The sequence below is a fragment of the Triticum aestivum genome, chromosome 2A, assembly GCF_018294505.1.
Source record: "Triticum aestivum cultivar Chinese Spring chromosome 2A, IWGSC CS RefSeq v2.1, whole genome shotgun sequence".
NCBI classification, from domain to species: Eukaryota; Viridiplantae; Streptophyta; class Magnoliopsida; order Poales; family Poaceae; genus Triticum; species Triticum aestivum.
The window spans coordinates 423590094-423617777 of record NC_057797.1 but is presented as its reverse complement, the minus strand read 5'-3'; the positions used below and the strand labels follow the sequence as shown (position 1 = coordinate 423617777).

General features: G+C 47.0%; 2 protein-coding genes across 3 annotated transcripts; both read right to left on the bottom strand.

Moving 5' to 3' along the window:
* Positions 1–1072: 1072 nt before the first annotated feature.
* On the bottom strand, positions 1073–6306 carry LOC123188879 (protein NRT1/ PTR FAMILY 4.5). Its single transcript, XM_044601157.1, has 5 exons — positions 6068–6306; positions 5450–5667; positions 2399–2836; positions 2171–2292; positions 1073–2084 (listed from the first exon to the last, which is right to left on the bottom strand). The coding sequence occupies exons 1-5, from the start codon at positions 6156–6158 to the stop codon at positions 1214–1216; spliced, it is 1740 nt and encodes a 579-aa protein (XP_044457092.1). The 5' UTR covers positions 6159–6306; the 3' UTR covers positions 1073–1213.
* A 995-nt stretch (positions 6307–7301) lies between these two features.
* LOC123188878 (putative F-box/FBD/LRR-repeat protein At4g03220) lies at positions 7302–20149 on the bottom strand. 2 transcript variants are annotated; one of them, XR_006495266.1, is made up of 5 exons: positions 19038–20149; positions 18407–18571; positions 7957–8620; positions 7701–7749; positions 7302–7561 (listed from the first exon to the last, which is right to left on the bottom strand). XR_006495266.1 is itself a non-coding variant. In XM_044601156.1 (4 exons), exon 1 carries the CDS (start codon positions 20011–20013, stop codon positions 19252–19254), a length of 762 nt encoding a protein of 253 aa, XP_044457091.1. In that variant the 5' UTR covers positions 20014–20149; the 3' UTR covers positions 7302–7561; positions 7701–8620; positions 18407–18571; positions 19038–19251. The 2 variants fall into 2 exon arrangements, 1 of the variants encoding a protein (XP_044457091.1); XM_044601156.1 differs by having other exon boundaries at positions 7701–8620.
* Between the last annotated feature and the right edge of the window lie 7535 nt (positions 20150–27684).

Sequence of the window (27684 nt, the reverse complement as noted above, 5' to 3'; positions counted from 1 at the left end):
AACTTGGGCTGGCACATTTCAGTTGCTTTTTTTCCCGTTCACTAGTTTTTTGTGACGTTTTTCTCGTCCGTTCTGCTAGCTTTTGCACTGGTTTTCTATCTTTTTTTTTCTTTTTCTCATTCTTGTTGTAAAAGAAAATGTGTTGCTTTTCTACTGTTTTTTATTCTTTTTTGGCATTTAATTCTTCTTTCTTCTATTATTCATTTTATATTATATGAACACTTTTAAAATCCGTGATAATTTTTGAAAATTCATTATTTTTTAAATTCAAGCGTATTTTATAAATTCATGAAAATTTTAAAAATCCATAATTTTTTAAATAAATTTTGAAACATTTGTTTAAAAATGACAAATGTTTATTCTAAATCTGTGTTTAAAACTACAATGAACATTTTTTTTAGATTCTTGAATATTATTTTAAGATTCACGAACTAGTTGTAATGAACATCCCAAAACAACCCATCATTGGAAAGTGTCATTCTGTTCCCAGGTGCATTATGCTAGATGAACAGTAAATTCTGAAAATTTGCAAGAAAAAATCAATTTTTTTGGAGATAAACATTGGTGAGTGTGAAGAATAGGCCTGGCGTGCTGGTGAAGTATTTTCCACTTGTGCCAAAAGGCTTGAATTATACGTGGCCTCTCTGCATTGCGCTACACAAAGGTAAGGGCCGTAAGGCCGTAAGGCATGCCTCATATAATCATTCCCCGGATCATGTCTTGGTTGGTAGTTTCTAGCAATGAGTTTTTCCTTCAAGTATTATCGAGTGCTCCCTAAGTATACTTTTTTGTGAACAGGCGACATTCGTGATACTTATATGGGTAAAGAAACAAACATGCACCCCAAAACGCTTCAAAAATTGCCTTCTTTGAGTACCAATTTTGTTCTCTTATGTCTGCTTTTTCTTTTACCTTGAGCACACCAAATGTTTCTTTTTTTCATATAATTTACACGGTAGTGAAACACTCAAAAAATTCATATACATCCCGGTGCATTCATTTTCGTGTGTCTGCTTTTTCTTTCACCTTGAGCACATCGAATGTTATTTCTTTCCGAAATTTTGCACTGTAGTGAAACGCTCAAAAAGAGTCATATAACATCCCGGCCCATCCACATTGGTCCAGTCAAAACACTGAGTGGTAGTTGGTACTTGTACGTCACAATTGAAGTTGGCATTGTCTAGTTTGGTCGTGTATCATCATCTAGTCTAGTCTAGATCATCACATCACCAAAGGTGGCACCTTCCATTGGAACCTTGGTGTCCACATCCACAACCCTTTGCTCATTCCTATACACATACCTCCTGGCGAAGAAGGTGTAGACGAAGAGCGACACCAGCTCAAGCACAGCAAGCAGCCAGTAGAAGTTGTCGAGCTTGCCCATGTTCAAGTTGGTGCCGTCCAGCCAGCCTCCCGTCCCGTCGGCGCGCCTGGTGACCCGGTTGGCCACCTGGATGAGCAGGCTCCCCAGCCAAGCCGACACCCCGAGGATGCAGTAGAAGATGGAGCTGCCGACGGACTTCATCCCCGTGGACGCCTCGCTGTAGAAGAACTCGAGGAGCCCCACGAAGGAGGTGACGTCCACCACCCCGAGGAGGAAGAACTGCACCGTCAGCCAGAAGACGGACATGGGGATCCCGGTGGTGGCTTCCATGAGGCCGTTCTCCTCCGCGACCCTCTTCCTCTTGGCCTCCACCAGGGCGGCGACGCCGGTGGCCACGGTGGCCGAGAGGAACCCGATCCCGATGCGCTGCAGATGCGTGACGCCGCCCACGTATCCGGTGATCCTGCGCAGGAAGGGGACGATGAACCGGTCGTAGAGGACGAGGATCACCATCTGGAAGACGGTGGGGATGACGAAGAGCGTGGCCGGGGAGATGTGGACGCCGCCGAGCTTGGTGTCCATGGTGTTCCCCTGCTGCACGGTGAAGTTGAGGATGAGCGGCACCGGGATGTATCCGAGGACGGAGCTGAGGAAGATGGGCACCATCCGGAGGACGATCTTGGTCTCCTCCACCTGGGTCACGGTGCACAGCGACCATGGCCCTGTCTCTCCGGTCTCTACCACCGATTTCTCCAGGCACCTGTAGGAAGCTTTAGCTTCAGCCAAGTACGTATATTTCAGGGCTGTTCTTCAGATTTGGCAGGAGCTAGAGTACTTAGTACTTACCGAAAGCCATCTGTCCGCTGCAGCTCTTCAAGGACATTGTGATCATCTTGGTTCAGTTGCTTCAGTTCACTTGCGTTGTCAGGCAACTGAACATTTCTTTTCTTGAATGCCACCACAAGAACCTGTTTGATGCCAAGTGTTTGGTCGAATTGCCATTACTACTACTAGGAACGGATTGTAATCTTGAATGAATCTGAAAAAACAAACACGCGGCGGATAAATATATACCTGCAAGATTCTTGTGATGGCGCTTCCACCGGGCAGCTGGTTCCTGTAGAAAGGGAAGCCGGCCATCCATATGAGCATCCCCAGCAGCACGCAGAGAGCGCACAGGGTGAAGCCGATGTCCCATCCTCTCCTGTTCTCCACCCACACGACGAGCACCAGGCCGACGAAGCCGCCGGAGGACACGGCGAAGGTGTACCAGTTGAAGAAGCTCGTCTCCTGCCGCTGCTCCACGGGGTCGGCCGTGTCGAACTGGTCTCCTCCCAGCGCCGGCAGGCACGCGCGCGCCGCGCCGTCGCCGATGGGGATCAGGTAGAGGCCCAGGAGGAGCAAGCTCAGGTTGGAGCCACGGACCGTCTCGCAGGTCTGCGCGCCAGTGGGACTGCAGGGCGGCGGGTGCAGAGACGGGACGTGCGCTTGCACTGCTAGTAGGATGTAGCCCTGCAAATGCAAAGTGCTCTGAATGTGAGATTAGGCTTGCACAGCGACTAGATTAGTGGTACTCACAAATTGCAATGACCTGGTGGCATGTGTTTGGCGCGTCAAGAGACCAGAGCAATGTAGAGTTAAATGTGAATGATTATTTGGGATCATAAAATCCCATCACATTACTGTTTTATGGAATTCACATGCTTTTCTGCAACATCAAAAACTATTTTTAACACAATCACAAACTATTTAAATTAGTAACAAACACGTGAAGTTGCATAGGCTAGTGTATATGTGGCACGCAAATATCGCATTTGTTAAGACTTTTAGAGCTGAAGAGCACAGCAGGTGAAGGCAGCATATAGCGACTCTCGTTAGGTGGTGCTCTTTGAGCCATAGATCTTGAGTTCTAGAGTGAAAATTTAGGTCCGACCTTCTTTCATTGAACTTGACAATAATGGTATTCCCTTGTTAAAACCATTGTTTGGAGTTTGCTCAGGCTTCTATTTAGGTTGAAACCCATAATCTATCATCAGCGCTTGGATCCGACGACAACGGTGCTCCTGCTTTGTTCCTTTTCTGGAAGCGCCATTGTCAGAGGATCTCTCCTGTTGCCTTATGGTTGTCAGCATTGTTGGCTGATGTTGATGTTATTTGAACATTTTTAATGGAAGAGGATTTGTGGCGCGTAGGTGTGGGAGCACACAGACTCCTGGCCGCCTGATTGTCTTGCGATTTGGAAATTGGTTTGATCTTTACATGTGCTTTAGTCATTAATTACCTTAGGTGGGGTCCATACATCCAACTTTTGACAGCTCCACCCGTCCCACTTTCCATTTTTTTTCTTTGACTTTCAAATTTGAATCCATTATATTTTTTGAATCGAAAGTTTAATTTATGTTTGGTTTGCATATTCGTGTTCGTTGGGACGAGGGCTTTGGAACAAGACCATTTGTCAATACGTTTTGACAAGTTTAATAGCTCTAGCAAGTTTCAACAACTAAACTTGATAGGGACGAATGATAAGTTCATCAAGTTTCAAAACTAAAACTTAAACCCTAAGCCCAAGACCCTAAACCCTAAATCCGAAACCAAATGAAACTTGGTAAAAGTTGGTAAGAATCTAATGTTACGACTATTAGGTTTTAAATATTTGACACTTCTTAAAATTTAAAGTTCTCAAAATGTATTCAAGAATGGTCTTGTTCAAAAACAAATGTTGCAACAAACACACATATACAAATGAAACTCAATTTGGACTTTCGGTTCAAAATATATAATAGATTGTAATTTGTGGATCAAATGAAAATGCATGGGGGTGGGATGGGTGAAGCATGCATGCATGGAACCCCCAACACCCCCCCCCCCCCCCCCCCCACACACACACACACACAAAAAAGAAGTAATTAAGGGGTTTATGTGCAAACAAGTTCGTCAAACTCAAAGCGGATGTTTGGTCGCACACATGTATGCTCCGCACCTGCGTGCTCCTGCGGATATCTGCATTTTTTATGCGAGACAAGAATTTCAATTTTGTATTTTTTTAACTTCTCTAACTTCCAAAAAATTAAATAACACAAGCGTTGACAATTTTTGGGACCACGATAATTAATTGCACAACTCCTATTTGACTTTTTTTTTGAGACAATCCTATTTGACGCCTTCTGCGCCCCTTGCTGTGTTATATCCGCAAACCACAGCACACACACCCTCCGCGGGCCTGGCCCATTTACCAATATTCTTTTTTGTTAACCTGCACAAAAAGGGTGCTCACGATGTGAATCGAACTCCAATTGAAAAAAGATAGTGTTGAAAGGGCGGCTGCCATGTCACACGAGAAGGCCCACTTTGGTGAGACGTTTTGCCAAACTGCCTTCTCCAGCGAGGGCTTCTAGAAAGCTGGTTGATATTTTGGTCAATAATGTTAAACATACAAAGAGTTACACGTAATTACACGTTGACTAGGACGTTTTTCATCTACTAATCAAACATAAACTCCCTCTCCCCTCTCTGATTTTCAGGGGAGGGGGGGACCGCCTCCCCACCTATTGACCAATCAGATTAACCCTCTTTGTGAAACCTTGTAACTTGTTTGTATGTGTAGCATTACTCTATTTTGGTTCCCGCGAGAAAGAAAGCGGGTCATCCAACTCTCACGGTCCCACCAAGGCACCAACTACTCCCCCGTTGTGTCGACCCCATCTGTGCTGTGTATGCCACTTTGATCGTCTCGTCGCTCCTCCTTTTTCCGCTCCTGTTGACGCGCCGATGGCACCCATGCCACCTTTGTCTAGCGCTTCATGGAAAAATCCAGCACCTTTGCTAGCTACCTAGTCGTATTCGTACGTAGCATCACTCAAGGTGTACTATTATCAGGCTAAAACGTCGTTGACTAGATTCCTTAGTTGGGAAATACTACTACCGACTGTTACTGAATGAAATGCATAATGGAGCAATCATGCATGAGAGGCTTGATGTAGATAAATAAAAGAAAAGCTCATTCCACTTCCATGGATAAAAAGTAACAAAAGCAAAATCCATCTCCTAAAGACATGGAAGTATATATATAGTGATCTAAACCATGGAAGTACTAATACGTATTTGTTTACAGAGCGAGTAGTATACCAGAATCTCGATCGGGCCGAAGATGAGGACGGTGTAGAAGCGCTTGATGTAAGAGTCGGCGAGGAAGGCCGCCGGGATGGAGAACATCTGCAGCGCCGCGAAGAAGTTGCTGGCCGTCGTTGAGGCCTCCGCCACCCCCATGTGCATGGTGCCGCGAAGGTAGGTCACCAGGTTCATGATGTTGGCGATGTTGGCAGCGTTGCTCAGCAGCACCAGAGCTGCATGCATGCACAACAACAAATTAGAAAGAAAAAATGTGAAGCGTCGATTAACATCTCTAATCTTGGCCAAAAAGATTAAGCTTCCTACTACCGAGTATGGTTTGTGGAAACACGCGACCGATGGCAAAAGTGGGAGCGAGAGTGACCTGCTACTGCTAGCTAGTCAGCAGGCATGGCAGGGGGCAAGAAACCTGCTTGCTTGCTAGCTAGAGGGAGAAAAATCCAAATGGATCGATTGTTTACACATATGATATACTAACTCCAGAAAAGAAGGTTATCATTGTTGACAAAAAATGGGATGGGCAAGACTACTGGAGCGAGCAAATCAAAGGAACTTAGGAAGACATGAACGATGCAGTATGTATGCAGGCGTTCTGTTCCAATTCCAATTTCATACCGTGAATGAAGATGGAAGCTCTCACTCCTCCATGCTTCTTGGGGTTAACCGGCCTTCCCCTCCAGTCGACGAGCCCTGATGAGCTGCCCATGCCCTCCCTCCCGCCCTCCTTCCCTCTCTAGCAGATCTGCACTGCTTGTAGGTTGCTGCTGCCGGTGGAATGGCTGCTGGGCCTCTCGACTTGTGTCAGTCTTTCTGATGATGGTAGCTAATAAAGGAGCGAGAGGCCTTGGTGGTGGCACTGTCCAAGTGAGCACCAAGGAACGGGATGAATGACACAGCGAAAGGAGGTCCCAATGGACAGTGAAACGCCACCAACCAGCTACAAATAACAGCTGCAGTGCCAGTGCGGTCAGCTCCCAATGCTTCACATCGTGCTGCGCCAGTGCTACCCTGACCCATTTCCATTGCTGGGAAGGATGGTTTTCTTTGTGGTGGGGCTCAAGGTGTTGCGTGCGCTTCCACGGGTTTTTCATCGACTTGTTCAAATTTTTAATAGAAAAATATTCTTTCTTCTACGTTTGAGACTTCAAAAGGAGACTAATATGTCTATCGCTGATACTCGGTGAAGAAACCACTGTCCTTCTTAACGCTCCTTTACCTATTCTCAGTCTAGGAACAAAATATTCTCACGTCATGTCAGAGGTGCCGTGCCGCCACCACCACCAATGGTGCAAGCCAAACAAATACTGCATCACTCCCTTGATGATACAACTAGACAATCTGGAATCATATGTTGTCTCTCCACAAGGAGACTTTTGACACGGTGACATCAACCACCATGTCCATATTCCTCCCAGTGAGCCCTGTTATTTCAGGAGCAAGTCACCCCACCCAGACTATATACATTTCACAATCAACAATATCAGCTGGTTTACCAATAAGATACTACCACTTTAGCTGTGGATTCATCGTCACGTGAATACTGTGTGTCCGTTTTGATTGATGAAGGACACTTTTATTAACACAAAATTTAATATGCTCCAATTGCGTACACACCATTGTCAACAATGGTTGGTGCTTCATTCAGAGTAATGTAGACCCCATATGAAGCCAATTCGTCCAGCAGTAGATAACGGAGATGAACTTTTACATTGAAAATCATATCATTTCTACATAGTCTAAGCGCCCATAGTAAGGCAGATGCATCCACCCTTGTTAGCATATAAAACTTGTTAGGTATGTCATCGAACAATGACCATACAAATTGGCAAAACTTGTTGACAGATACAAATTGAACATTATTTTAGATGACTGACTATATAGAATGCGCAAACTTGCACTGAAAGAAGAGTTGTTTAATTGTCTTGCCATGGGCACAAAAACAATGCTTCTTTTGCTTCCTTGCCAGTTGCAGCGAGCAAGATTGTCCTTTGTCAGCACAACTTCCTCGGCGAAGATACCACATAACGGTCTTTCTTTTACTGATATCTTCAGCTTCCATATTTATTTTACTACTGTCCACTGGAGTCTTCAAGTGTGAAACCACCGTACCTATTGAGTCGTCGCCCATTTTTGTTAGATTTCAGCAAAACTCATCCACAGCCTTGACAACATCAACCCATCAATCATACATAATTAACCAAGGGTGACCTACCAACAAGAATAAAGGTATAAGCAGGAAGACTATTACCTCAGGCTAGGAGTCCTGTTCTGGCAACCTTGTTTGGAACACTTGCCCTCTGCAGTAGATCATAAGTGCACGTCACATGATAAATACCACCAGCTTTCATTAGCAGTTACTACTCTGGATATTAATCTCCCATCTAAACAGCTTATCGTAATTCACCCAACATGAAAGACCATTGGACATGTAGCTTCATGACATGAATCCATATATGAGACCAAGTTACTTAATTTCAGTCTCATAATTCATGAAAGAACCATACCTTTACACAAATTCCAGCAAAAGATATCAAAAGGGTGACCTTCCAGTCCCAGGTACCATTACAATAACAGAAATTCATAGCAGAAATCACCATGAGACTACTAAATAGCAGAGCACCCCACTTAACAAATGCTCTCAGCATCGATAGAATAGAAGTCAGGGTAAGCTGCTGATATCCTAGCAAATTAATTAGCATCCATAGTTGCATACAGATTACAAAGATAAACACACATCCCAGAAAGACAATCCCAACAGCATTGACATTCTGGCAACATGAATTCGTCAGCATGCCAACATTAGGACCAAGCAAACCAGAAGCTTGTGAGAATTGGCAAATCAGTGTGTTAATCTTCAGGAACATACAGAACTTTCCCCACCAAACAGCGGTGCACATAAAATTCCATATATAGTTCCGATGTGGAGAAGCTTCGTAACATCTGGCACAACCCCTTGGCCTTGCTTTCCGTAATTGAGTGATGAAAAGATACTGTCATCTTTTTTAAGGCCGTTGCCCAACTGAATAACCGTTGCACAAAATTACGTTCATGTTCAGTTCCTGATAGTTCACTAATTTCTACTTCTTGGAGGCGATCGAGCACAAGTTTCTCACTTTTCCAGTGTGTTGGCTGATCACAAATGCAACTCGATGGGCATGGAGTCTGCGCCTGAAGTGAGGAGCATATCAACTTCGTAAGATTAACCGATACGTTTCATGACGAAAAAGAGATGAAATTATAATTTATCAGACTGTCCGAGTACTTCGAGATGCATAAGCACATTTACAAATGAACAACACCAGGAAATAGTTTGAAACCAGCATACTGCAGAAAATGTGTTTGTTCTGTGTTACTGTGTACAAAGAGAATCTGGTACGACAAACACTATTATAGAAATTACACAAATTCTTAAGCATGATGATGTTCAGTTTGACCTTTGAACTTCATTGTCAATGAAATATCTTAGAAAAGCATATCGTAAGAAAATAAAATCATCTCCAAGTACTTGCTTTAAGGCTGGTTGTAATGGGAGTATCATAGTTACTATAATACATGCCAACTAGGCAATTTTGATGAGGTGGCATAGAATTAAATGAGGAAAGGGAGAATTGAGTATCATATTATGATACCATATCATAATAAATTCAATGTTGTCATGCATGACAAAAAATAAGACCACCTAAGATACTATGCACTATGGAGGTACTATCATACACCAGTATCATATGAATGATACTACTGTACGATACTCCCCACTACGACCAGCCTAAGTGTGTTATCAAGATTGAGCGTGCGACTGAGCCTGCCAGGCAATAAAGTGCAATATATCGTGGATGAGGATTTGTGGCTCTCGGGTGCCGCACACCCCTATATGAATATAGCATTAAAAAAATACCAGGAAACTTCAAAAAATTCTGAAATTTTGGGATATCAAACCTGGGTGCCCATTGTATACCCGTGTTCGGTTTCGTGGGGCAAGGGTACCCATGGTAATCTCGGTAAAAGAGTCAAAAAAATTCCTATGTATAGAAAAACTATTTGGATGGATCGTCCATCGGACCGTATTTCCTTCGCCACGGATACCATGGGCACCCATTCCAAACGAAATTGAACACGGGTGGACAATGGGCACCCAGGTTTGATATCCAAAAATTTCAGAATTTTTTGAAATTTCCTGAAAAAATCAGTACTATATTCATATAGGGGTGTGTGGCACCTGGGAGCTCCAATGCATTTCCCAATACATCGTCGCATACATTAGAAAATAGTACGCCGCTTTGCTAAACTTGAAGATGAAAGTATTAGCAATTACACGAGCCATATAATTTCCACAGTCCCAAAGAAAGATGGTGCTAACACCGCGGATGCTTTTCGCCCGATCTCTTTGCAAAACTGCCCAATCAAAGGCATCGCCAAGCTCCTCACCAATCGCCTCAAAACCTACATCCCACTACTCGTTCACGGTGACCAAACTGGATTTATATCTGGACGGTGTATTGCTGAGAATTTCATCTATGCTGCTGATTCTCTCAACTGTTGTCATAAACACAAAGCTGCTTCAATGGTCCTCAAGCTTGACTTCAGAAAGGCGTTCGACTCCATTTCGTGGCCTTCTCTGCTCAAAATTCTTCGCCATCGGGGCTTTCCAGATCGGTTTTGCTCTTGGATTGAGGATTTGCTCTCTTCCGGTAAAACTGCTGTCATTCTTAACGGGGTTCCTGGAAGCTGGATTCAGTGCAAAAACGGTCTCCGGCAAGGCGATCCCATCTCGTCGTATCTGTTCATCATCGTTGCCGATGTTCTCCAACAGCTCATCCTGTCTGCTGCCTCTGATCAAACCAACGAGCTTCACCACCCGGTCTACAATGATCTTCCGCCCTCCATTCTGCAATATGCCGACGACACTCTTATCATTGCCCATGCCTCCACTGCTGCTGCCCGTAAACTCAAGCAGCTGCTCGACGATTTTGCCTTGGCAACTGGTCTCCGTATAAATTTTGCAAAGACTACTTTTGTCCCCATGAATGTTGACGACACAACCGCCTCCACAATTGCCCAGATCTTTGGCTGTGCGATCTCTAGCTTCCCCCAGACCTACCTCGGCCTACCCTTATCCCCCACTAAGCTTCCCCCCTCGGCCTTCCAGCCCCTCCTCTCCTCCTACCAATCTTTCCTCCCGGGCTGGTGCGCAAAATTGCTTAATCGTGCTGCAAGGCTTGTGCTCATTTCTTCTGTCTTAGACTCTCTCGCTACGTATTTCATGTCGGTTTTCAAAATCCCAAAGAAAACGCTAAAAGAGCTGGATGCCGTTAGACGAGCCTTCTTTTGGGCTGCTGAGGAGATGTGCACGGGTTCCAAATGTTTGCTTGCTTGGAAAAACGTTTGTAAACCGAAAATTTTTGGTGGTCTAGGCATTAAGAACCTAGCTGTTCAGAATGACCGTCTCCTTATGAAGTTTGCTCACAAATACCTCACCTATGAAAACACCTCCCACCTACCTTGGATTGACTGGGTAGATAAGCAACGCCTATGCAGCCTCTCCCACTTGGCATCATGCCAAAACCCCACGTTCCTAACAAAAATTATCCAAGCTCAGCTACAAACACTTCTCCCGATCACCTTCGTCCTCACCAATAATGGTCAGAAGACTTTCTTCTGGCTTGACACCTGGTTACTGCCAACCTCTCTAGCCACTGCTTTCCCGAGCCTGTATTCCCACTCTACAAATTTCTTCATCCCGGTGGTACATATCATGCGAGACGGGTTACAGGCAAACCTCTCGAACAGGATAACCTCGGCCGCCTCGCGCGAGCTAGATGCTCTTTGCTTGTTGTTGCAGGATGTACAGTTGACGGTTGGCCAGGAAGAACGGTTCTTGCTGCATGGGCAAAGCTACTCCTCCAAAGCCGCATATAAGATCCTGACGCATGAAGACTTGGAGGATGATCATGCTGATCTAATCTGGAGATCAAGAGCGCCGCACAAGCTTAAGCTGTTTGCATGGCTCCTGTTTCGTGGCAGACTAAACACTAGAGCAAATTTGTCCTACAAACACATGTCTGATTCCGCCAACTGCCCGCGATGTGCTGCTCTCTCTGAAGATACTTCTCACCTGTTCATCGACTGCCCGCGAGCTGTGCAGATTTGGGCACAATTAGGCCTCCCTACGACGCCCAGGTTCCAGGACCTCTGGCTGGTTCAGCCCCCGCATGAGCTTGATTGCAGGGTGTGGCCGGAAGTGCTCCTGGTAGTGCTATGGAGAATTTGGGACCCCCGCAATGCTGCTGTCTTCCGTTCTGAAGATCACTCTTCTCGTTTTACCGCTCAGAACATTGTAACTGACTTTGAGCTTTTTTTGCATCGCCTGAGAGATCCTGCTGACAAGGTAGCTGCCAGGTCTTGGCTTAGCTATCTTACCACACGGCTTGCCGTGCGTCTGTAATCTGTAACCTGTCACTGCTGGGCCCCTTTTGGCCGATTGAGAAATATATACAGGTGCCCCCCCGTTGATTTGTTGGATTATGGATGGGCTTAGGCCCATATAAGACACTAATCCCTGGTTAATCTTGAGGCCCATGTATGAGATGGCAGGTGGTGGGAAGTTTAGCCCCACCTTGCTAGTTGAGGAGAGTTGAGACCCCTTTATAAGGGCTGCTCTACCACTTGCCATTGGGAGCTTGGGAAGAGGAGTGGTACACGCGCGCTCCTCCTCCGCCGCCGCCCGCCTCGCCACGCCTCGCCTCGTCACGACGCGCGCGCGCCGCGGGTTGCGGGAATGAGCCGAAGCTTATTTTTGCCGCTCATGAATGAATTAATTAATCAGGGAATGAGAACGGCAATAAGGTTTTTGGGGAGCGTCTCGACGCGACTGCTCCCGATCCATCCCCAACTCCGTTCGCCTCTGCTTCCACTACTTCCTCTGCATCGACACCATGGCTGACGACGCCGCTGCTAAGAAGAAGGCCACGGACGACGCCGAGGCTGCTGCTGCCGCCGCCGCGTTGGCCTGGCCAACCGGAGGGTATGATCTGTTCATCCCTCGTTTACTCATACTTATGCTAGCCGTATATGTGCTGCTCATAGAAGGTTCGATTCTATGTTCTGTACGTGCTAGTATGCTTAGGTATCGCTATGAGATGCATACCTTTTATGCCATGCTAACTCGTGGATAAGTCTAATCAGAGAAGTGCTAATATTTCCAACAATCCAAAAACCTTATTCTAGGCACTTTTCGATTCAAGGCTTTGATGCTACTCTGAAACCGGAAAAGTTTACCAGGACGCATTTTAAGCGTTGGCAGGCTAGGACCACCTTGTGGCTCACAGCGATGAACGTGTTCTGGGTTGGTGGTGTGTCCCTCACAGAAACGATTGCTCCCGAACAGGAGAAGGCATTTAGGGAGGCAACCACAATCTTTCTAGGAGCAGTTCTGAGTGTGATTGGAGACAAGTTGGTTGACGCCTATATTCATATGGGCGTTGCCAAAAACTTGTGGGATGCGCTCGAAGTCAAATTCGGCGCAACTGATGCTGGCAGTGAGCTGTATGCCATGGAGCAGTTCCATGATTGCAGGATGGTTGATAACCGTTCTGTATTGGACCAGGCTCATGAGATACAGTGCATTGCTAAAGAGCTGGAGCTCCTGAAGTGTGAGTTACCGAACAAGTTTGTCGCGGGTTGCATTATTGCAAAACTCCCTCCTAGTTGGAGGAACTTTGCTACTTCTCTCAAGCACTTGAGACGTGAATTCTCTGTTGAGGATGTCATTGGTCATCTCAGTGTTGAGCAGAACTCGAGAGCAAAGGACTCACACGTGAAAGGGGCAGAGGGTTCTTCTAGCGCCAATGTGGTGCAGAAGAACTTCCACAAGTTCAAGGGAAAGAACTCTGTCCAGCAGAATACTACCTTTAAGAAGAAGGGTAAGAAGAAAGACAAAAAGAGAGATGGCTGCTTTACTTGTGGTTCAGATGAACATTGGGCAAACAAGTGCCCAAACAAGTACAAGAAGCCAGCACAGGACTCCAAGTCTGTGAATGTCACTCTGAGCAACAATGATGCGGCATCTGGGTATGGTAATCTGTTTACCATACTTTCAGTTTGTCAGTCCACCGATTGGTGGATTGACACTGGGGCCAATATTCATGTGTGTGCTGATGTGTCTTTGTTTTCTTCCTACCAGGTCGCACGAGATTGTTCCGTCCTGATGGGGAATGGCTCGCATGCTTCTGTTCATGGTGTTGGCACGGTAGATCTGAAGTTTACTTCGGGAAAGATCGTGCAACTGAAGAACGTGCAGCATGTCCCCGCCATAAAGAAGAATCTCGTTAGTGGCTCCCTTCTATGTAAAGAAGGGTTTAAGTTAGTATTTGAGTCTAACAAAGTAGTCGTATCTCGGTATGGACTATTTGTTGGAAAAGGATATGATTGTGGTGGTTTGTTCCGCCTTTCCCTGGAGGATTTCTGTAATAAAGTCGTGAACCAAATTCATTCTAATGTGAACGAATCTGAGGTTTGGCATTCACGTCTTTGTCACATAAATTTCGGTTGTATGACGCGGCTAGCTAAGATGGATTTAATCCCGAGTTTCACTTTAGCCAAAGGCTCTAAGTGCCATGCGTGTGTGCAAGCTAAGCAACCTCGTAAGCCTCACAAGCCTGCGAAGGAGAGACACCTGGCACCTCTAGAGCTCATACATTCAGATCTCTGTGAGATGAATGGTGTGTTGACTAAAGGTGGAAAGAAATACTTCATGACTCTGATTGATGATTCCACTAGATTCTGCTATGTGTATTTGTTAAATACTAAGGATGAGGCTCTACACTACTTTAAAGTCTATAAGGCTGAAGTTGAGAACCAACTTGAGAAGAAAATAAAACGAGTCCGGTCTGATCGTGGTGGAGAGTACTTTTCTAATGAGTTTGATTTATTCTGTGCGGAACATGGTATTATTCATGAGAGGACGCCTCCCTACTCACCCCAGTCAAACGGGGTTGCCGAACGGAAAAACCGTACTCTAACTGATTTGGTTAACGCCATGTTAGATACATCGGGTTTATCCAAGGCATGGTGGGGGGAGGCTGTATTGACATCTTGTCATGTCCTGAATAAAGTTCCCACAAAGGATAATGAGACTACTCCCTATGAGCAATGGGAAAAGAAAAGAACTACACTCTCTTACTTGCGCACTTGGGGCTGTTTGGCGAAAGTCAATGTGCCGATAATCAAAAAGCGCAAGTTGGGACCAAAGACCGTGGACTGTGTTTTTCTTGGCTATGCCAAGCATAGCGTTGGCTATAGATTTCTAGTGGTGAAATCTGAGGTACCTGACCAGAAGGTCGGTACAATTATAGAGTCTAGGGATGCTACATTCTTTGAGGATATTTTCCCCATGAGAGATATGCAAAGCAATTCTAGACTGGAATCTGATGAGACTCCTGAACCTGCTATTCCGATGGAATATTATGAACATAAAAGTGATAAGAGTTCCACGGAGGATGACGAGGAAGCTCCTGTTAGGAGCAAGAGACAGAGGACTGCAAAGTCCTTTGGTGATGATTTCCTCGTGTACCTCGTGGATGATGATACTCCCAGCTCCATTTCAGAAGCTTATGCATCTCCGGATGCTGACTACTGGAAGGATGCGGTCCGTAGTGAGATGGATTCCATCTTGGCTAACGGGACATGGGAGATCACTGATCGTCCTTATGGTTGTCGACCATTAGGATGTAAGTGGGTGTTCAAAAGGAAGCTTAGGCCCGATGGTACTGTTGAGAAGTACAAGGCTAGGCTTGTGGCCAAGGGTTATACCCAGAAAGAAGAAGAGGATTTCTTTGACACTTATTCACCTGTGGCTAGACTGACAACCATTCGAGTGTTACTCGCTTTGGCTGCCTCGCATGGTCTTCTCGTTCATCAGATGGACGTTAAGACGGCTTTCCTTAACGGAGAGCTAGACGAGGAAATTTACATGCAACAGCCGGATGGCTTTGTAGTAAATGGTCAGGAAAGAAAGGTGTGTAAGCTAGTGAAATCTTTGTATGGCCTGAAACAAGCGCCTAAGCAATGGCATGAGAAGTTCAACACTACTCTGACATCTGCTGGCTTTGTTGTGAACGAAGCTGACAAATGTGTATACTATCGCTATGGTGGGGGCGAAGGAGTTATACTGTGTCTGTATGTCGATGACATACTGATATTTGGGACCCACCTCAAGGTCATTGAGGAGGTCAAGTCTTTTCTATCTCACAACTTTGAGATGAAGGACCTGGGTGTGGCTGATGTTATCCTGAACATCAAGCTACTGAGAAATTCTGAGGGTGGAATTACACTTTTGCAATCCCACTATGTTGAGAAGATTTTGAGCCGTTTTGGATATTCGGACTGCAAACCTTCTGCAACACCATATGATCCTAGCGTGCGGATTCGAAAGTTCGAAGGCACGGCTGTAGATCAATTGAGATATTCTCAAGTGGTTGGTTCACTGATGTACCTAGCATGTGCTACTCGTCCTGACATCTCATTTGTTGTGTGCAAACTGAGCCGGTTTGTTTCCAATCCGGGAGATGTGCATTGGCATGCTGTTGAGCGAGTGATGCGTTATTTGCAAGGTACTGCGAACTATGGAATTCACTATTCTGGGTACCCGACGGTACTTGAGGGGTATAGTGATTCGAATTGGATATCTGATGCTGATGAGATGAAAGCCACAAGTGGACATGTCTTCACACTTGGTGGTGGTGCTGTTTCCTGGAAGTCTTGCAAGCAGACGATCTTAACCAGATCGACTATGGAAGCAGAACTCACAGCATTAGACACATCATGCGTCGAAGCAGAATGGCTTCGAGAGCTTTTGATGGATTTGCCGGTGGTTGATAAACCAGTGCCGGCTGTCCTTATGAACTGTGACAATCAAACAGTGATTGCCAAGGCTAAGAGTTCAAAGGACAACATGAAATCCACAAAGCACATAAGAAGAAGATTGAAATCTGTCAGAAAATCAAGAAACTCCGGAGTAATAGCGTTGGATTATATCCAGACGGCTAAGAATCTGGCAGACCCTTTTACGAAAGGGCTATCACGGATTGTGATAGAAAATGCATCGAGGGAGATGGGTATGAGACCCACGTAAGTTGCCATGGGGGTAACCCAACCTATGTGATCGGAGATCCCGTGAATTAGGACCTGGGAAAACAATCCAGCGGTCAACTGAGGAGAGTATCCTTAATTAATCCACTCCGTTGGAGATGCACAATACTCTCAATTCTGTAAGGCAGACTGACTTTTGTCTTAATGTGTTCCAAAGCTTGTGTAAGCAAGATGCTAACCTACATAGCATTCTTTGAAGGAACACACCTATGTGAGCCCGACTGCTGGTCACAGTCTATGAGATTGGGTAATCTCTATTAAGCTCATGAGAAGGTACGGAGTACGACTAATAAGCTCCACCCGTGGGGTTTAGCCTTCGGCAGCCATGTATCAGCTGACAATAGGCGAAACTTCTGCACGCCAAACTAACAATTTAAGGCATAGTCCATTGTTTAGTTGTGAAGAAGTCTAATCCTGTTGCTCTAGGTGGAAGTTCAACTTAACAGTCTTCACTGAAAATTCTGGTATATCAAACATTGTTTGGAACAGTTGACAAACTTATGTGCCTCGAGATCTGGTGGGGGATTGTTGGATTATGGATGGGCTTAGGCCCATATAAGACACTAATCCCTGGTTAATCTTGAGGCCCATGTATGAGATGGCAGGTGGTGGGAAGTTTAGTCCCACCTTGCTAGTTGAGGAGAGTTGAGACCCCTATAAGGGCTGCTCTACCACTTGCCATTGGGAGCTTGGGAAGAGGAGTGGTAAAAGCGCGCTCCTCCTCCGCCGCCGCCCGCCTCACCATGCCTCGCCTCGTCACGACGCGCACGCACGCGCCGCGGGTTGCGGGAATGAGCTGAGCCGAAGCTTATTTTTGCCGCTCAGGAATGAATTAATTAATCAGGGATTAATTAACGAGTCGCTAACATGTGGGCCACTGTCCAAGACGTTGGACTGTGGGCTCCCTTGCCGGGGGTGCGGCCCTTGCCGGGACCCGCGTATTCGTCGACTCCCTTGCCGGGAACAACGACTCCCTTGTCAGGAGTGGGCCGACTCGGTCGTGGGCCTCGGCAAGGCCCACAACTTTCTTCCTTACGGACTATATAAGAAGGCTCTGGCCAGTGAAGTAACCCAGCTCGATTCACTCACACCTCTCGCGTGACCTAGCCGTCATCTACTGTTCCTCACTCTGTGCTGCCTTCGGCGATCCCATCCCGACGACCGCGTGCACGGCTGGTCGGGAGAGCAGGTGCCTCCGTAATCCTGTCGTTCGAGATCCTGCCCGGGAGAACGACAATAAGGTTTTTGGGGAGCGTCTCGACGCGACTGCTCCCGATCCGTCCCCAGCTCCGTTCGCCTTTGCTTCCACTACTTCCTCTGCATCGACACCATGGCCGACGACGCCACCGCTAAGAAGAAGGCCACGGACGACGCCGAGGCTGCTGCTGCCGCCGCCGCGTTGGCCTGGCCAACCGGAGGGTATGATCTGTTCATCCCTTGTTTACTCGTACTTATGCTAGCCGTATATGTGCTGCTCATAGAAGGTTCGATTCTATGTTCTATACGTGCTAGTATGCTTAGGTATCGCTATGAGATGCATACCTTTTATGCCATGCTTACTGTTAACTCGTGGATAAGTCTAATCGGAAAAGTGCTAATATTTCCAACATGATTCCTCAAAAAAAAAATCCACAGTTAAAGTCTGGAGACAAGGTATTAGTATCAAACCAACACCTAGAGTAGGCCAACTGGCAATCGAGTCTAGGTATGCCCGAAAGTGCAAATGCATATTGTTTTATGTGACTAACCTAATAACTCGAGTATTATACATGTTTTAAAAAGTTATAAAGAAATTAAGGATAGTTTTACCTCAAAGTAGTTAAGTGCCAACTTTCTTACACCAGTACACAGTCCGAGAATGTGGAATGAGCTGGCACCAAAGCAATGTCCGTTTGACATCACAGTCAGGGACAAGCATGTGACGTCAGGGAGCCTTGTCATGTCATGCATCAAGTATCGATAGTTACCTATATCCTGCAGGTTCAGATGACGTCACAAAAAAGGATTATATGTAATGTCCGGGAGCCTTGGCATGTCATCCATCAAGGTTTGTATGTAAATCACAAAGGAGAGTAATGTGTCACAGTTGAAAAGTTCATTATCCTCTTGGATAACGAATATTCTAGCCAGAAAAAAACAATACAATATAAGAGATGAACATCAGCCGCGCTCAGGCTCAACACATGTCTATTACAGAGATTTGAGCAAATAGAAGCATAGAACAAGCGAGAAATTTGTATGGCTATTTTAGAATGTGATATTGTCCCATTGACACATTCCTTCAGTTAAACTACATGTTTGTCTCATTATCAATTGATCACGTTGTCCCAATGACACATTCCTTCAGTTAGACTACATGTTTGTCTCATTATCTATTGGCTTATCTGCTTGACACAAACTTGCGATGACGACATAACTTCACATATAAGATTGAACTCACCGGATTATAGAGCAGTAGGAGGGTTAGACTGTGCATGACCTTGAAGTCCCCCAAGATCCTCAGGCAATCGCGATTGGGTGTAAAATCAAGTGGTCCATATACGAGAAAAATGCCAACGTGCAGACATTGTAGATGTGCCATCTCGCCAAGTTGGACAGAGCATGGATCATAGGCATCATTCCAGTGGAGCGACACCAGCTCAGGAGCTGAGATGCTAGCAATAGGTTGATTCGGAGCAAAGCAAAAGGATCACACTTAGCTCTTTGAGCTTCGGCGCCACGACAGTGAGCTGCTGCAGGCCATCTAGATCCTTGAGCTTCAATTGCAGGAGAGACTCTGAGCGGATGGTGAATTTGTCGATGCCTCGGGCATCGTTGATGGTGAGCCTTTGCAAGCATGGGGACCACGCCGAGGATACAACGTCACCGAGCAAGCACGGACCCTGTACCTGGAAGCTATTCAGGCGAAGATCGGTGAGCCGAGAGGATATGGCGGAGGCTGGCACTGCAATGCCAAGAAACCCTAAGTGGAGCGTGATCGAGGTGGCGTTCTCGAAGCATGGCAGTTCAAAGGCGCCTCTGTCCCCGGCCTCGTCGTCCGGCGACACGGTGTTGATGAAGAATAGATCGCCGGAGAGGCGGCGGGCGGCGATGGGGAGCCACGCGGCCATGAAGTCGGCAGAGGCGTCCGTGGCGAGGATGCGGAGAGAGCGGAGGGCCGGCGCTTGATGGGCGGCGAGGACGGCGGGTACGCTGTATGGGTTGATGTCGGGGAGAAAGTCCAGGCCCGGGAGGAGGGCCCAGAGGCGGCGCCAGCGGCTGGAGAGGACGCTGGTCCGAGCGGCGACGGCGGTGTTGCGGAGCTTGAGAAGGATGTGAATGAGAACGTCGTCGGATAGCGCGCTGAGGAGGTCCTCGCTGCCGCTGGCGGAGAGCTTGGCTCGCTTGGCGGCGGTCTCGCCGTCACTATGCTCCATGGCGGAGGGATTTCGCGCGCCTCACATCGGGTTCACGCTCACTAGTTGGGGATGGGGATGGGAAAGAGCCGGCGGCGGGGGATGGGGATGGGTCGGCGTCGAGTTGCGGGAGAAGGGCGGCGCCGTTGCCACTGCGGCCGAGGGACGGACGTCAAGCGAACGCCCAGGCCCAGGAAGCTTAGTTGGAACAATTTCAGCCCAGCAGCTCATCGTTAAGTTTTTCTTTTCATTTTGGGTTTTTATCATTTTGTGTCCCATTACTCAATTTTGCCATCAGAAATTTCAACTGCTCAAAAATGGCATCACTTCGTTAGAAACATGCTCAAAAATGCTACTGAACACCATTATTGTGATCTCAAATCTCTTTTGCCATGTTATAATGACATAAATACCTATGAACCAACATGCGAGCTCTTCCTCTATCTCACTACAATAAAATGTGCGGCCCACTTGTTCCCAACAGCGTTTTTTTCTATAAAATTATTCGCTTGATTACTCCTGACAAGTGGGGCGACACTTATCATTGTGAGATAAACAGAACTGACATATGGGTCTAGACTTATTTTTGTCATATAACATGGTCAACGGGTTTGACGTGAAAATAACAATGTCTACCCGCAAAAAAGACAATGTCTAATGGCATTTTTGAGCAAACATTTAACGGAATAATGGCATTTTTGAGATATCTAATGGTATTTTTGAGCAAGCATCTCACAAATCGATGACATTTTTGAGTAGCTGTAACTTCTAATGGCAAAAGTGAGTAGTGGGATACAACTAGTGGCATAAATGATAAAAACCCTTTCATTTTGGTCAGTCGGCATTTAAAATACAACATTCAAAACAGCGTGTTTAAATCGTTTGAATCACTGTGATGGTAAAACCCCGTTATCATCATGTTCTCTGCGATAACAACTTCAAAGGATGATCATAATTGTGTACTCTAGGCCACCCAAGCCTTTGGGATTTGGCGAAATCATCCGCCTAGCTAGCCGTACGATGCACGTATGATGGCCCTTCGATGGCAGCAAACGGAGCTGTCGTTTTCTCTCTTTGTTCTTCCATCCTGCACCCCATGGCGTTTGCACACAAAAAAAGGTTCAGCACAGCAGCTTCCATGGCAGCACGACGTGTCGCGCGAAGCACCGACAGCGCCCGGCGGCGCTCCCTTGCAGCCTCGACGAAGCTTCAACGACCCCCACGGTGCTTCACTGCGGATCCGACGCGCTTCATTGCAGCACCGCCAGAGCTCCATTGCAGCACTTGGTCGGCCTCGACGGAGCTTCATCGCACCATCGACGACCTTCCTACAAAGCTCCAACGACAGCGACGGGTGCTACGACGCGGCTAGGCGGCCATGGCAGAAGTTGCGATGCAACGGATGGTGACGCCGGCGGAAGCTAAGATGCAGCATCGGTGGCCATGACGGATGTTGCAATGTTTCATACTATTATATTATCAATCTTGAATGCTTTATAAGCTTTAATATGCAATTTTATATCATTTCTTGGGACTGACTTATTAATTCAGTGCCCAGTGCCAATTGTTGTTTTTGCTTGTTTCTGGCTTTTCAAAAAATCAATACCAAACAAAGTCCAAACACGATGAAATTTTACAGTGATTTTTTCTGGACTAGAAGGGACCTTACAAGGTTCGGTAGGAGGCCAGAAGACCTATGGGAAAGCCACAAGCTCACCAGGCGCGCCCCCTGAGCTCGTGGGTGTTGGGGAACATAGTGATTTCAAAATTTTCCTACGCACACGCAAGATCATGATGATGCATAGCAACGAGAGAGGAGAGTATCGTCCACGTACCCTCGTAGACCGTAAGCGGAAGCGTTATGAGAACGCGGTTGATGTAGTCGTACGTCTTCACGATCCGACCGATCCAAGTACCAAATGTACGGCACCTCCGAGTTCAGCACATGTTCAGCTCGATGACATCCCACGAACTCTGATCCAGCAGAGCTTCAAAGAAGAGTTTCGTCAGCACCACGGCGTGATGACGGTGATGATGTTGCTACCGACGCAGGGCTTCACCTAAGCACCGCTATGATATGATCGAGGTGGATTATGGTGGAGGGGGGCACCGCACACTGCTTGGAACAATCAAATTGTGTGTCCTAGGGTGCCCCCTGCCCCCGTATATAAAGGAGCAAGGGGGAGGCCGGCCCTTGTAGGGCGCGCTAGGAGGAGGAGTCCTCCTCCAGTAGGAGTAGGACTCCCCTTTCTTACTCCTACTAGGAGGGGGAAAGGAAGGAGGAGAGGGAGAAGGAAAGGGGGGGCGCCCCCCTTCCCTAGTCCAATTCGGACCAGAGGGGGAGGGGGCGTGTGACGCCCCAAGACCGGAGCTTCAGATGCCTTCTGTGGTTTTCGGGTTTCGTCGTGTGATTTGTTTGGTTCGTTGCATTCATCATTGCATCATGTCATCATGCAACCCGTTCTAAAACTCAACTAAATAAGTTGCATGGATCTTCGATCCATTTAAACCGAGGGAATTCACGTGGTGATTCTCTTTACAACATATACCCCAATATTAGGGAGTTATATTAAATATTCCACTATTTTGGAATCCACCTTAACACACTTGCAAAAAACCCAATGCCTTTGTTATCACAACTCTTGGCCTCTAACTTTGCCATATATCCTTTCGTCTTTTTCCGGAGCTCCACCTAAATTCTCAACATTTTTGGGCACTTCGAAAAATATGTCCTGGTTCAAACCTTTTGAATTAAATTCAAAGAAATTTGAATTTATTCTTTCAATCTTGGTCTTTCCTAATTTTTGGATCAACACATTTTTGTGTGAGTCCAAGGAATTTAACCTCTTGCTCAAATTCGTTCACTAACCCTCTCTTTATATTTTCTTCTTCTATCTATTTTTTATCTTTTCTCTTAATGGTTGAGTGCAGAGAGTGAGAGAGAGCCTGCAGCCTGCTGCCCAGCCGACCGGGCCTATGGCCTTTCCAGTCTCCGCCGGCCCATCTGCTAAGCCCAGCCGGCGCCCCTGTTAACCCTAGCCCGACATCCTCTCGCTCGTTCCCTCCAGTGCGCCGCCACCACCTACGATAGCACGAGCCCCGCTCGATCCCCTCGCGCATCTCCCTTCCCCTCGATCCCCACTCCTCTTCTCTTCCACCTCGAGCCAGGCGAGGAGCCCCCGCGCCCGTTTCCCCAACGCCACCGGCGACGACCAAGCCTCCCCGGCGCGCCCCTTCTCCTCCTCCGCCTGAGCCAGGAGCCGCCACTATTCTCCCCGAGCTCCTCCCTCCTCTCGCTCGACCCCGCACGGAGGAGCCCCTGCGTCGGCCTCTCTTTTCCCCGCGACCAGCTCCACGCCCGATGCCCTGCCGCCATGCCCTGCTGGCTCCGGCGAGGCACTGCCTCCCCTCCGTCCCGTGTGCCTCCTCATCGTCGCCTTGCCGCGCGCCCCTTGAGCGCCTCGAGTTCGCCTTCCTCCCCGATGGCACCTGAGGCCCCATGTCGCCATGGTTGCTGCCTAGTGCTATGTCGTGCTACCGCCGTCAAGTACCGTCTCCGGCCATGGCGCCCACGTCGGTGACCACGTGCAGGCCGCTGCCCGGAGCCGTCTCTGTCTTCCTCTCGCCCTCGAGCTCCTGCTCATCACTACCGTCTCCGGCTGCTCATGCCGCCATGGTTGTCGTTGCCGCTGCTTTGTTGTTGTTCCTCGTCGGCCGCCTTGCACTCGCGAGCACCACCACCGAACCAGGAATGCCAAGTCCGTCTTCAAACGCCTCCGCACCCCCTGCTTCTTCGTGGGCTTTTGTTCGTCGTCGCTGTCACACGAGGCCCCTTGTGTTGCTTTGTTTGGACCGTCTAGATCAGCTACGAGACGCCAAGAACCGTACCTGGACCGCCAAGCATCTTCTCTGTGATTTTTTTTCCAAGTACCACAACAACGCGTCAAGTACCTCTACCGTCGTCTACGGAAACGCCAAGTACCCCTACGCGCGAAGACGCCAAGACCGTTTCGGGATTCACCAAGTACCGCTACCGATGACTCGAACATCTACGTAAACGTTGTACGTCTACTTTCGTGGCCGAAGATCCGTGTACAACTACCGTCGCCGAAGGCCGTCGAGTGAACGTCTACCCACATCGTGTATTTGACCAAGTTTGATGACGACCTCCGAAAAACTCGGATTCGCCAAGTTCTACTACCGTCACCCTCGGAAACCTTGGATTCGTCAAGTACCTCTCCGAAAATGAACGTGAGCCACTACTTCCCTTGAAGACCTGTGAACGACTACTTCCACTATGAACTCGTTCCGTCCCGAAAACGCACGCTTCAAAGGTATAACGTCGAGACGACCCTCCGTGGACCGAATGCATGTGTGATGTATGAGATGCTCGTGCTTGCTCCGTGCTCGAATTGTCGGTGCACGTTGCCCCTCTTTTGCCTTGTCACCGTCGTCGACCCGTGGGAACCCGGTAACCGGGATCACCCCACCATCTTTTGACACGCTCCCGTCACTTTCTTTTGCACCGACGTCTCAATGAGTTGTTGGAACCAGAACATTGCTGTGGCACCGTTTCATTATCGTTGTCGTGGCACCCCTTTTCGTTTCCGCCACGAGGACAAATGCTTCATAATGCTCTTGTCAACTTTTAATAAAAAGTGCATAAACTTGCATATGCCATTCGCATCATGATAATAACATTTAAAATTGTTGTTGCACCAAATTGCTAATGCATATGGGGATTATCGAATTTGTTGCTTGTTATATCCGGCCCCATTTAAATTTTTTAGATAGTATAGTTTTGTTTTGCTTCACCAAATTGCCATGTTAACCAACATTTAATTTTGTTGAGTACTTAACCGGGAGTGAACTAAATAATTGTTGTGGTGTTCCGTCAATATGCAACTCGTTGCATATTGAGCTCCACTTAACTTGTAGTTTTGCTTGTGCATTTTGCCATGCCATGCATATTTAAACCGGACATGCATCATACTTTGTTGTGCATCATGCCATGTTTATGTGATGGTTATTTACCATGTTGTTTGCTTTTTTTCGGTGTTGCTTCTTCGGGTTAGTTCTGATAACGCCGCATTTGTGAGGATTCGTTCGAGTACGACCGTTTGTCTTCTTCATGGACTCGTTCTTCTTCCTTGCGGGATCTCAGGCAAGATGACCATACCCTCGAAATCACTTCTATCTTTGCTTGCTAGTTGCTCGCTCTCTTGCTATGCCGCGATACCTACCACTTGCTATATCATGCCTCACATATTGTCATGTCAAACCTCTAACCCACCTTGTCCTAGTAGACCGTTGTTTGGCTATGTTACCGCTTTGCTCAGCCCCTCTTATAGCATTGCTAGTTGCAGGTGAAGATGAAGTTTGTTCCATGTTGGAACTTGGATATTTATGTTGGGATATCACAATATCTCTTATTTAATTAATGCATCTATATACTTGGTAAAGGGTGGAAGGCTCGGCCTTATGCCTGGTGTTTTGTTCCACTCTTGCCGCCCTAGTTTCCGTCATACCGTTGTTATGTTCCTTGATTTTGCGTTCCTTACGCGGTTGGGTTATAATGGGAACCCCTTGACAGTTCGCCTTGAATAAAACTTCTCCAGCAAGGCCCAACCTTGGTTTTACCATTTGCCACCTAAGCCTTTTTCCCTTGGGTTCTGCAGACTCAAGGGTCATCTTTATTTTAACCCCCTCCCCACCGGGGCCAATGCTTCTCTAAGTGTTGGTCCGAAACGGGCAGCCTGCGGGGCCACCTCGGAGAATCTTGAGGGTTGGTTTTACTCGTAGCTTGACCTATCTAGTGTTGCCATGAGAACGAGATATGTGCAGCTCCTATCGGGATTGTCGGCGCATCGGGCGGCTTTGCTGGTCTTGTTTTACCATCATCGAAATGTCTTGTAACCGGGATTCCGAGACTGATCGGGTCTTCTCGGGAGAAGGAATATCCTTCGTTGACCGTGAGAGCTTGTGATGGGCTAAGTTGGGACACCCCTGCAGGGTTTTGAACTTTCGAAAATCGTGCCCGCGGTTATGGGCAGATGGGAATTTGTTAATATCCGGTTGTAGAGAACTTGACACGTAACTTAATTAAAATGCATCAACTGCGTGTGTAGCCGTGATGGCCTCTTTCCGGCGGAGTCCGGGAAGTGAACACGGTTCTTGTGTTATGTTTGGACATAAGTAGTTTTCAGGATCACTTCTTGATCACTTCTAATTCACGACCGTGCTTTGCTTCTCTTCTCGCTCTCATTTGCGTAAGTTAGCCACCATATATGCTAGTGCTTGCTGCAGCTCCACCTCACTACCTTTTCCTACCTATAAGCTTAAATAGTCTTGGTCGTGAGGGTGTGAGATTGCTGAGTCCCCGTAACTTACAGATTACTTCCAAAACTAGTTGCAGGTGTCGATGATACCGTGCAGGTGATGCAACCGAGCTCAAGGAGGAGCTCGATGAAGATCGTGTTCGTTGTGTTGTTTCGTTTCCAGTTGATCAATAGTGGAGCCCAGTCAGGGCGATCATGGATCTTTTGCATTAGGGGTTGTCTTTCTTTATTTGGTTCTGTAGTCGGACCTTGATTGTATCTGGATGATGTAATGCTATATTCATGTATCGTGTGAAGTGGCGATTGTAAGCCAACTCTTTATCCCTTTCTTATTCAGTACATGGGATGTGTAAAGATTACCCCTCTTGTGACATGCCTACAATGCAGTTATGCCTCTAAGTTGTGCTCCGACACGTGGGAGATATAGCCGCATCGTGGGTGTTACAAGTTGGTATCAGAGCCTTCCCCGACTTAGGAGCCCCCTGCTTGATCGAATCGCTGGCGTTGTTGAGTCTAGAAAAATGTTTTGAGTCTTATAAGATTATATATATCGGAGAGTAGGATTCTTTTTACTCCTCAGTCCCTTCGTCGCTCTGGTGAGGCTTCCTGACGTAGAGTTTTGACTCTTCTCTCCTTAAATTTCACTAATTTTTTTAGGATCACGCGGGTATCTTGAAATCGTTCCGATGGTTTTGTGATGAGAACATTGTTCTTGGTGCCTCCTGACATTTAGGGGTTATGGCAGTGTCCCAGGGAGTTGAGCTCCGAGGTGTTGTCGTCACAATTTTATCGTTGCAGTTCTGGAATACCTGAGTTCGCCGACATCGAAAATCTCTTTTATGTAGTTGTTGGTGAGATAACCTCGATGCCACCCAGTACTGGGGCGGGAGTTCGGGAGTATTGCCATAACTCGTATAACAGATGCTTTTTGAAGGTTGAGGTAAATGATTTCCGAAGGTTTCTTGGTTATGTGTTGAAGGATGGATACAGCTGGATGTAGGAATTGCTAGTTTTGGGTGAGATATTATGCTTCCCCTGTATCCCCAACACCTGATTGCATAACCAAAAAGTTTCGGCAGTTTATAAGTGGGAATTCAAGTAGCTCCTAGGATATCTTTCCGACAGATGCATGATATGAGATTGGGGTTCGACGTCTAGTGGTCCGCCCATCCACGGTTGGTTTTAAAGTGGTCTCGTTGTGTCTTAAAGAGTCCTTGGCTATGCTGACTCGGGGACGCTTCATATGTCATGTGCACTGCCTTATACATGATGGTGTTGTACGATCGAGCCCGTGTGGGCCCCACCACGAAAACTTCGGACGAAATCTCTATCATATGTTTGTTTCGGCTTATTC